The 11,315-nt window shown below is 32.6% G+C and overlaps 1 protein-coding gene across 1 annotated transcript; it reads right to left on the bottom strand.

The window, feature by feature from the left end:
* Positions 1-715: 715 nt before the first annotated feature.
* Positions 716-10,991, bottom strand: CCT8 (chaperonin containing TCP1 subunit 8). Its single transcript, XM_072538519.1, has 8 exons — positions 10,828-10,991; positions 10,466-10,742; positions 9,760-10,070; positions 9,321-9,435; positions 7,010-7,227; positions 6,733-6,951; positions 4,131-4,350; positions 716-1,035 (listed from the first exon to the last, which is right to left on the bottom strand). Exons 1-8 carry the CDS (start codon positions 10,885-10,887, stop codon positions 821-823), a joined length of 1,635 nt encoding a protein of 544 aa, XP_072394620.1. The 5' UTR covers positions 10,888-10,991; the 3' UTR covers positions 716-820.
* Between the last annotated feature and the right edge of the window lie 324 nt (positions 10,992-11,315).

Genomic DNA, 11,315 nt, shown 5'->3' on the forward strand with positions numbered 1-11,315 from the left:
CAGCTCTTTCTGTCACTGCGAAATCGTGATTTATGAATATTGTTAATCGAAATTTTTTCGACGAAACGTTTATTTCCGCCAGCTTTGACATAAAATTTGTTCGAAGATTTCTACTGTTGCGATGTGGTGCTATATGTTCTGCGTATCTCAATCTTCCTTCTCTTCTTGTGAGAGTTATCACGTCTTTTGCACTTGGTATGCGTTGGCATATTATATATTCCATACTTCTTCCTAGATATCATTTTCATAAATGTCACCTAATATCCATCTCAGGATCAATCATTCAAAGAAAACTAAAAGATTTTCAACTGCTTTTGAGATATTTCATGTTTCAGATCCGTAACTCAGTATTACTAAAATAAGTGTTTTAGTAGGTATTTGTTCCGGCTTAAGTTTCTGCTTTTTTCTTTGTCTACTCAGCCCAAAGTAGCAGTTGTTAGCTAAAGTCGGAAGTTATATATTTATTATTTCCATGTACATGCCTTCCCAACTTTGGCTTGTTCTTCGCTAGTTTCACTGCATGGTCTTTGGTGACCCCGCATTTGGCTAGGATGCAGGTTATGTTTTAGACAATTTTTTTTTTCAAGACTATTATTTTCAGCATCCTGAATTTTATGAGTAGTAGATCTAGTCTTTTTGTTGATATAGCATGGTGATGTAAAAAATACTTTGTAATGGCATATAAAGAAATGAGATATGTAAAGAAAACACAATATTAGTTAAGAAATATTAATTAAAAAATTAAATTAACAGATTAATACAAGTGAGTTGTAAAGTGAATTTAAGTGTAAGCGAGAAACCAAGCGCTAAATTAACGATTTCAAGATTCGTCGTCACTTCCCTTTGGTTGCCTAACTTTTGGCCCACCTGCCCTTTTCGCCATAATAATTTGGTCGACTCTTAAAATAGTTGCTGCTGCTCCTACGGCATATTTCAGTCCCCAATATTTACATTGGTAAAGGTCCAAGATGTTCTTTTCCAAAGCGTCACATACTGCACTTTCAGCTTCTATGTCAACTCCAACATTTTTCTGACCTGAAAGACACACATAAATTTTGTAAAAATAAGAGAATCTCACTAATATGCCTTAATTAAAATGGTTAAATTATTTCTCAATTTCTATATAAACATGCTACGTTTAAAAAATACGTTTTTCGTGGAGATATTTCCCATGACGTTGAGATCGTTTGTTGATCTCCAAGCCGTTGGGTAGATCAAACAAAAATACTGATTAACCAAGGGATACATGAAGCCGAACAACTAGCCCAGGATAGAGAAGGATGAAGAGAAATCGTGAAAAAACTGTAAAGGCCTGATGGTGTCACCACATCCCAAAAGGGATTAGGACTGAGGAGGAGGAGATCGTTTGTAATATGAAAGTTTACATTTAGCTTTCAAATGTCTCATATTTGTTGATAAAACTAAAAATCGAAATTTCATGTTAAGTGTTTTGAAGATTGGGCTCGAACAATGGAAATATCATAGCGACCGGTCAATGAAAGTGATACATTTGATCTCGTGAGAATCGTTAAAAATGACGCACAACGTATGTTTATTCTTCTTCAGCTTTTTTTCCCATTATGAGTTCGACGTTTTCATCCTCCACGACACTCTATTTTCCCAGTCATCTTCTCTGAGGTCTGTATCTATCAAAGCATTTGCTATGTACGTTTTCCATCTTGATACAGGTGTTCCTCTCCGTCTTCTTCCCGCTGAGTCCCAGTCCAATATTATTTTCGGTCACCTGTGCTCTAGCATTCTTTCTACATGTCCGTACTACTGTAGGGCTTTGTTTCCAACTTTTTTGTAATTTATCCAACGTTTATTTATTTAACAGCTATATATAAACTGACTTCATTTGCAACAAAATGCAAAAATTACATACGAAAGCTGCACTATTCATCTTTAAAATGTATTTTAATTTTTGTCGATAGGACACTCTGATCAAAAGATATATAATTTTTACCGACGAGTTGATAAAAATTGTATTTAAAAAATTGATATCGATGCACGTTACTGACATTCAAAATCGTCGATCGCTGCAAGCGTTTTTTCTAAGAGAACGGTTCATTCTACACAAAAAATGCTAATAAACATTTTTGTTCAAAATTATCTCAGGCTACATTTCTTGTTTGAACGAGCATAACATACTGTTACTAACAGATTCAAGTTTAACTTGGAACTAAAACATTTACCCAACCGATTGAGGGTGAAATACACTTGAAGGATCATTGCAACCCATTATGACTGCAATAAAGTCCGGCACCACAAGAACTCTTGTAAATAATATATTGTAACTGCAAAAAAGAATGCGGTGCATCATGTGGCTGTCTAAAAGCTCTGTGCCCTTTTTGCAACTCAACTTTTGGTGAATGTTCTGGCCAAGATTGCCAAAATAGTGCTCCAATAACAGATGAGGCAGAGGAAGAAGACAAAAATACCGATAGTGATGATGCTGATAATCAACCTAATTTATTTTATGTATTAATTAATTTTGTTTTTTATTCATTTATATGTGACATAGGATTATAGTTTTATACCCCTATGTATATACTATGGGGGGAATAATTTTTAAGGGATGAAAATGTGTGAAAAAATTTAGTTCAAAGTTTAACTGGGTACAGAGATGATGGGTTAATAGAAATATCAAATTGCATAAATATGCCGGTAAATAATTTTTCGTAATAAGGGATGAGTTTTAAGGGTTGAAAATTTGGAATGTAACAATATTTCAGTTAAACAAAATAAAAAATTGCCAATTTAATATAAATGAAGTATGACAAATTCGCTAAATTGTTTTTTCAACGTTTACATTAACATATGACGTTTTATGGGGTTTTAAAATAAATCAAAAAAGAAATTTTTAAAATAAATTGGGCGTTAAAATAAAGTGAGAAATCATAAAGAGTATCTAGCAGTATCATACAACCTTAATTCATACTTAAAAAGATGGAGAATATCTAAACAACTTACGTTTCGCCGATGATATAGTTATAATAGCTGAGGACTTAGAAATTGGAAGAGAGATGGTGCAGGAAGTCGTTGTAACTACAGAAAATGTAGGTTTAAATATAAACATCTCGAAAACAAAAATAATGACAAATTTTGTACCCAACAAGAACATCAGTATTGGTGGGCAAGAAGTAGAACTCATAAATAAATATAAACACCTAGGACATGCAATTATGATTGACAGGGATAATCAGACCAATGAACTGAAGAGAAGAATCGATCCCTGATCTCGTTGAAAACTGAGAGAAACTTTTAAAAGTGAGCTGCCCACATAATTAAAGAGGAAAGTATTTGCGTCCTCTCAGTGTTGACATACTGAGCAGAAACACTTACTTTAACAAAAGCCTCGGCTGCCAAACAAATAGTCACACAGAGAAGAATGGAGCAATCCATGTTAGGAATAACTCTGCGAGACAAAATAAAAAACGAAAAGGTCAGGAGAAGAACCAAGGTGACTGACTTCCTTGAAAGGATCGACTAAAATGGAGATGGGCAGGACACATAGCTAGAATGACGGATGGGCAATGGACAAAAAGAGGTTATTGGAATGGAGACCAAGGGAAGACAAGAGAAGCGTCGGTCGACCACCTACAAGATGAGCTAACGATTTAAGAAGACAAAATAAAAACTGGATGAGAGTAGCACAAGTGACGGGGTTGGAAACACGAGGAAGAGGCCTATGTTCAGCAGTGGACTTTTAAAGGTGGATGATGATGAAATGTTTTTCAACTCATTAAATGCTTTAAGTTATAATTTTATTGAGTTTTCACCCCTCAGAATAGTAAGCACATAGGTGGATTTAAGTTAAGGGTAAATAGAGGTTAATTCAAAAATTTCATCAAAATCTCTTTTATCGTAGTATACTGGACTAAAAGAATTTTACATAATTTGATTAGTTTTCACACAACTTCTTCCTATTTAAAGTATAACTCAATGCAAAAGAATTGCTCGCACCTCTCGGTAATTTTCAGCGATACAAAAAAAAAGTAAGCAAAAGCTGAATACACACTTATCGTTACTACCTACGGTACACAATAAGTTTGTATTGTATTAAAAGAGTTTGTAATTTTGTATTTTTCTATTCAAATAATGAATATTTAAAAAAATGTTAACTTTACCATTCTGGTGAGCTTCCAATATTTTTTCTAATACTGCTGTCGATTTGTGTCCACTATTATCTGCCAAAGTTTTGGGAAAACTTTCAAGGGCGGATGCGAATTTTCTGACTGCATACTGTTCTAAGCCTGGAAGAGTGTCTGCATATTTAGTCAACTGAACAGCTAACTCTGCTTCAACGGCGCCGGCACCAGGAACAAATCTACCATCTCGAGAGATTCCCTATAATTGTAATGTACAAATTAATAATGTTCGAGTAAACTATTGAAAACGAACTGGATACTTTTAATGTTTTTTTTTTGTAGGTCGTAATAGGAATTACAACGCCACATTTTCAAGATTCACCTAAGATTAATAATAATGGGAAACAAGGCAGCTAGTTTAAATCTATTATAAAAGATAAAAAGTGAGAGCATTCAAAATAAGTAATACAACACATAATGGGAATAAATGTTAAAGTAAAACATGATTAAAACGTTAAAAACTAATAAACCCTCAACGAAGGGCAATACAACAGGCAGATTTAAACATTGCGTGTGGACAAAATACCTGTAAAATGTGGCTTAGTTCTAGCACTAGAACTGAGTAGTTATATCGAAACAATATAGCATAAAGGATGCATGGACCTTTTTAAAAACTAGATAGAAACTTTAAATATAGTGTTTTTTTAAAGGTATAGAAATGTAAGTTGGCAACACTTTTTTAACTGACGGTCATTTTGACAGGTGTCAAGTGATTTATGTTTAGTTTGGTTTGGCATTTCAGCATGAATAGACTGACGCCTGGACAACGCTTGCAAGTTGTGCATCAAAGCAATTAATTCGATTAACCATGGAACATTGTCGCATCACGTTTACACAAAATGATAACAGGCATCCACAGAGATGTCGTGCAGTGCGTATAGAAGAAGTTAGTCTATCTACCATCGTGCACAGCAGTTGGACATGTATCCATCCACTTTATGGAAGATTTTGCGGAAAGATCTTGGTTTGTGTACTTACAACATCCAACTCATGTACGAATTGAAGCTACACGATCACCTACCAAGGCGTAGATTCGGTGAATAGACCCAAAAACGAGATTGCCGTGGATTGGAGTGGAGATAATCCTCAAGTATATGTTGGGAAACAATTACATCAAGAAAAAGTAACTGTTTGGTGTGCTTTATGAGCTGGTAGAATCATTGGTCCATATTTCTTCAAAAACGATGTTGGCCAGAACTTTACAGTCAATGGTAACCGCGACAGAGTCATTATTACTGAATTTCCATTCCTGAATTGAACACCAGTAACATGCAAGGGCTGTGGTTTCTACAAGACGGCGCAATATGTCTCACACCTCGTGTCACAATTGATTTATTGAAGGAAATGTTTGGTAACTGAATAATTTCACGTTTCGGACCCGTGAATCAGCCTCCAAGATCGTGCGATTTAACATCGCTAGAGTATTTTCTGTGGGGATATTTGAAATCGTTAGTCTACGCCAATAAGCCTGAAATGATTGATCATTTGGAGGACAACATTCGCCGCGTTATTACCGATATACTAAAATTGGAAATCTAGATTAGATTATGTCAGAGCCAACCGTGGAGGTCATATGCCAGAAATCATATTTAAATTATAGTGCCAAAAGACTATCTTTCGAAATAAAGTCAATTTCATATCAATTTAAAAAAATCATCTTTGTTTTATTCCATTTCAAAGTTCTACTAAAAAACATCCTTATTATAATATATCAGTTTCATAGCAAAAAATAATAAAATAAATATAACAATTAGCAAGTCAAAAAAAGGGGACAAAATTGGCAAGCAAGCTGAGTTTACATGATGTGAAAAAGGAGCAATGACCCTATACTATTCAATATCATACTTAAGAAATTATAAAAGACTAAAAAAATTGCAAGATCGAGAAGAGAAATGATAGAAGCATTTTCGAAGATAAAAGAACTGAACCAAACTTGCTTGAAAATCAATAAAGCCTTATATTATTATATAAGGCGACTAATATGCTTACTCGCATAATGATCTGAAACATGGATACTTATTAAAAGTGAAGAAAAACAATCAGCTATCGTAGAAAGAAAAATGTTGACACATATACAAATGCTTAAAGGAAAATGGCATCTGGAAAAGATATAATTACGAATTATACAAAACTTACCAAGACTCGGATATCACAATGTTTATAAAAACTGGAACAAATAGAACAATATTTCGCAATTCAAAATAACAACTTAAGCAAATGGTAAAATAGATCAGAATGGCGAATTATTGAACAGGCCAAGACCCAAGAAGGGTTGTCTAGCAAATGGCAATGATTATAGAGCGGAATATATATGCAAGTGAATGTATATGCATATATTGCATATTTTTGCTCATTTCAAACAACATTGCATATTTAAGCTAAACTCGATTTATTTTGCATATTTTAAAAATAAATTATATAAAAGTGTAAAATTTTTCTCTCTTGGTTGAAATTTTATGACTTGGATATGAATAAGCTCATTATCTATCGCTCTTTATCTCTCTAGAGCTTCCCATTACTACCTGAATTTAATAATTATGGGTTTTCTAAGACAATGATTATTTGATTAGCGTAGTCATACCTTAAATGTATTAACTCCATCATCAATTGCTCTTTCAATGTCGTCCATGTAATTGTCAGTAGCACCCCTGATGACAATTGTGGAAATTCTAGATTCTTTGCCCTCCAATCTGAAGGAAACTATGGGGGTATCACCCAATTCTTCTACACATACAATATCTGCGTAACCAAGTTCCTGAGATGTGGGAGCTGTTAGGCGTGGAAGACAAGTAGCACCAACCTATAAAATTCATATATTAAATGTGTGTTTAAAAAACACCTTCTTTAACTGAACTTACAGTTTTGCATAATCTTCTCAAATCAAATTTGGAGTTCAACCTGACAACCATGATACCATATTTATGTAAATAGTGAAGAGCCATATCTCCAAATTTGGCTCCTGCAACTACAACTTTAGCTCCAGCATCTGCTATACATTTGATTTGTAATTCAAGAAGATTTTCTTCTCCCCTACTAAAGTTCATAAGTTCATCTGCAGTTTTGATAAGTACAGTTCCTTAAAAATAAAAAAAAAATGTATTAAAATTCCCCAACTTTTGTGGCAGATATGAAAATCTATATTCAAAAACCCTTATATGATATAGTGGTGAAAGGCGAACAGAGATTAAAATACTGAGAGAAATTTCAGCAAATTCTTATCAAAATGACAACATCAGAAGACAATCTAACATACAGGGTATAATTAGTGGAGACTAAGCAGAAAATGAATGGAATATTCCAATAAGTAGAATGGAGGAGACAGAGTGGTTGAAATAGCAAGATAAATCATCAACTGCTAGAAGTATATGACAAATGATGTAGTGACAACCTTCTACAGAGGTATTATTCCCTCAATGAACAAGCACAATTGAAGGGCTTAGAATAAAAGAGATCCAAATACAATTTTACTAGTTTTGAGATATTTAAGGTTATTTCTTTGGATAATTAAAATTCCTTGGACCCTTTTTATTCTGAGCAGCCAACTAATTAATATCCGGACTTAAATATACACTTAGAATCTTTGCAGGAAAAAAAGATGACTTTTGAAAAATAACTTTATTGAATCAATTATTTGTTTATAATATGAAACGCTGCAAATTAAAGAAAAAACGACAAAAAAACTTTAAACTCTACAGTAAGCAGGTTTCACTCATAATCACACTGCAGCACTGCTGTATCTTCCATATCTTTACAAACTTTGTTTACTGTGATGCCGACTCCAACGTTTCAGTTTTTTCTTGAGATTCTTCTTCAGAAAGTTCGTTGATGGTATTTATTTTTGATTTTTTTTTGTGTTCATGGGGAAGGTTGTTGTAAAACTCTTGGTAAACCAGCGGAATAAAATCCAGAAATTTTTTAATATTGTCCCACTTTAATTTATTTATTTGTATCAGCTGAATGTTAAGGTTTTGTTTAAACATGTTCTCCATGCTAATAGTAAGACGTCCAGCTCCTTTTTGTACACATATACATTTAAAAAATACAAACCCTTCATTTCAGGTTTCCTTAAAAGAAAACGAAAATGTTTTTGAAGAATTTTACAAAAAGTACCGCACTGGTCTCCATTTAAAAAGAACAATTATAGTGTCTTTTTTAGGATCACTTACTCCGTTTAATAGTTCACAAGTAAAAGTTTTCTTTACTCATTCAGTGTACATTAAACTGTTTACAAGATTATTGAATTAGCTGGGCCCAGTGCACTGGAACAAATACCTGTGGATTCTTACGGTTCACTTTTTCGATTATGCCAAAATCTCGAGCGGGAAGGGTTTGCTGAAGATTTAAACCGATGACATTTGTATCTACAGATACTTTGTATTTTTCACTATCTTAAAAGTATATAAGATTTTGCTTGTAACAATGAGAAATGAACAATAAAGACCACAATATGAGGCAACATCAAATAGGCTGAGCCAACTGGTACATAACTGATAACTGAAGCTATTAGAAAAACTTTTGTTAAAAAATCATTAACCAATATTTTTATGAATAAATACGAAAAATCTTTGAAATCTGAATTAGTATATCACTAACTAAAAGTGCTTCAATGATACATTTAATATAAAGAAATGATTGGCAGTTGAGCAAGTGTATCCAGGCTATTCTATCAGGCAGAAAAATTAATCAAAAAGGAAAACTAAAGATATCCTTCTACACAAGCAAGTATCTCAACTTGAAATGTTAAGAATTAAATTAAATATAACAAGTAAATTTTGCAAATTTTTCCCACTGAACAATGAAAATAAATGAGCATTATATGAAGTACCTTTCAGGTTCCATGCAATTTTTTGAAGTCAGTAGCTAAGTTGTGGAGCAAAGGTAAAAATGAAACAGAACTTGCATATAAGAAGTATGAAAATTATGAGTATTTTGCTTTCAAAGTCAATTTGGGAATAATTTCGAGTATTAAGGTTGAAAAAATAATCCTAAATAACAAATGTTGGAATTTAATACAGTTCATATAGTTTACCATATTTATTATATTATTATTAAATTTGGAAGTAGACAATTGAGTCTTCACTATTACTATTAATAATAGAAAAGCAGATTTTTCTATGTTATCACAGAAATCTAAACAGCTCATATTATGCTACATTAAGTTAATCTTACCTTTAGTTTCAGTTTGCATAATATCAACAGCGCAGCTAAATACAGCAATTTTGGCTTTTTCGGCTTTAGTTATTTCTCCTTCAACTTGTCTTTTGAAAACCATACCTTGTACAACCTGCAAACGATATTATGTCACTTATATGTTAATTATTTAGCTTATAATAAAACCCTTTGTTAATACTGGTAGATTTTCGCCAAAAATACTTTATTGTTTCTAGGACCTATCAGGTAATATTATAAGGTTTATGCTCCATTATTAACAAGTTAAAATAACACAAAATTAATTTTTTGACCTGTTCAAAGGTTGGTGATGTGCTGGTGACAAGGGTCCCTTTATTACATGAACATATTATTAAACAATATATTACCAGAATGTCTGAGGGCTAATGCGAAGTTAAGAGAATAACATGTGGCCTATAATTATAAAACAGATCCTTACCTGAGAATTATGTAAACCAGACCCCAAAACTTTACATATTCGAACATTATCAACATTAAATGTTGTTTCTTCTGGCAAAATTGACACACATGCTTCTGCAATAAGTTTTGATAGAAACTCTTCATTGCCATACTGCTTAGATTGAATTGAGGTTTGTATTCCTTTTGTAACTTCTTCAATGTTTCTGAAATCCTTGATTGTATAGCAAATAAGATTGGGAAGAAGTTCTAGACATTTGTCAAGTGCTTTCTCAAAACCTTCTGCTATTTCTGTGGGAGTTACTCCAAGACGAATTAGTTCTTCAGCATGCTCTATACAAATAATATAAATGTTATTAAAACAGTCAATTACTTAGTTGGATTTTCAGAAGTTACAGTATAATTCTATAAGTACATTATGAAAAAATAAAGATGAAATGAGAAAAATATACATGATGATGACTATTATTTTTTGAAAACAATATAACTATTGTTTTTATAATAAATAATAAGTCCTAATACTAAATATCTAGAGAGTGGTAGCAAATAATATAGACACATATGCGTCTATATTCTTTGGTGGTAGAATAAGTCAACAAATTGATTTTTTTAATCTGTCAATAAAGAAATTTAAATTAAATTAAATTAATTAGCGTATTTATACTCTTAGGGGGACAGCTTCTGAAAAGAAAATACTCCTAGTAAAAGATATATCATTGATGACTCACCCAAAAGTGCTCCTGCAAGTATAATCACAAAGTTAGTTCCATCACCCACCTCAGAATCTTGCATTTGACTTCCTAGTATCATGAGTTTGGCTGCTGGGTGTTCAATATCTAGTTCTCGCATAATTGTAGCTGCATCACTTGTAACAAATTGTTTCTCAATATGATTAATGACCATTTTGTTCATACCATTTGGACCATAGGCAGTTTTTACAGATTGTGCAAATTCCTTGCATGCTATTATGTTTCTTATAACAGCCTCTTCCAAACCAGAATAGTGCTAAAAATGAATTATTACCGGCTATTATAAATACACCCAAAACCACATGTGCATACTTTATATAAATATTAAATAAAAGCCTTACCCTGGCTCCTTCTTTTAACATCTGGGCAAATCCCGGTGCTTTAGGAACGTGTAAAGCCATTGTCTATATTTGTTTCTTGTATGTTTCTGAAGAAATTTATTTAATTCGAATTGAAACCCCAAACAAGGTTATACGATTTTAGAGTGATTGAAAACGAGGAAATTGACAGCTAGCACGAGAAATTGTTGACAGTTGACATTCAGTATCTATGAATAATATGCAACTTAAAATATACGTAGAGATATTGTGGGCTGCCTCAAATTTTTTTATGTAATAAAATTATTGTCTCTTCTATTTGTATTTTAGGTAATCATACCAATACATGATATCCTCAATATGAAACCGTCCAATTTTCCCCTTAAGATATTTCCTACTAAACCTTAAGAAAATCTAGCGGAGAAAAGTTCTGTGAGAATGTTTCAAATAACTTTAATTTTAATAATATTATGATCCATCAAAGGTTGAATTTTAAGATTTTAAAATCCTTT

The sequence above is a fragment of the Diabrotica undecimpunctata genome, chromosome 7 (assembly GCF_040954645.1).
Source record: "Diabrotica undecimpunctata isolate CICGRU chromosome 7, icDiaUnde3, whole genome shotgun sequence".
Lineage (NCBI taxonomy): Eukaryota > Metazoa > Arthropoda > Insecta > Coleoptera > Chrysomelidae > Diabrotica > Diabrotica undecimpunctata.

Bases quoted from the DNA above. Each gene is read 5' to 3' on its own strand.
- CCT8 (XM_072538519.1), bottom strand. From the start codon at position 10,887: ATGGCTTTACACGTTCCTAAAGCACCGGGATTTGCCCAGATGTTAAAA. The intron at 7,228-9,320 runs GTAAGATTAACT...TTTATTTTTAAG, and splicing joins TATGCAAACTGAAACTAAAG to GAACTGTACTTATCAAAACT. The intron at 1,036-4,130 runs GTAAAGTTAACA...TGTGTCTTTCAG, and splicing joins ATTGGAAGCTCACCAGAATG to GTCAGAAAAATGTTGGAGTT.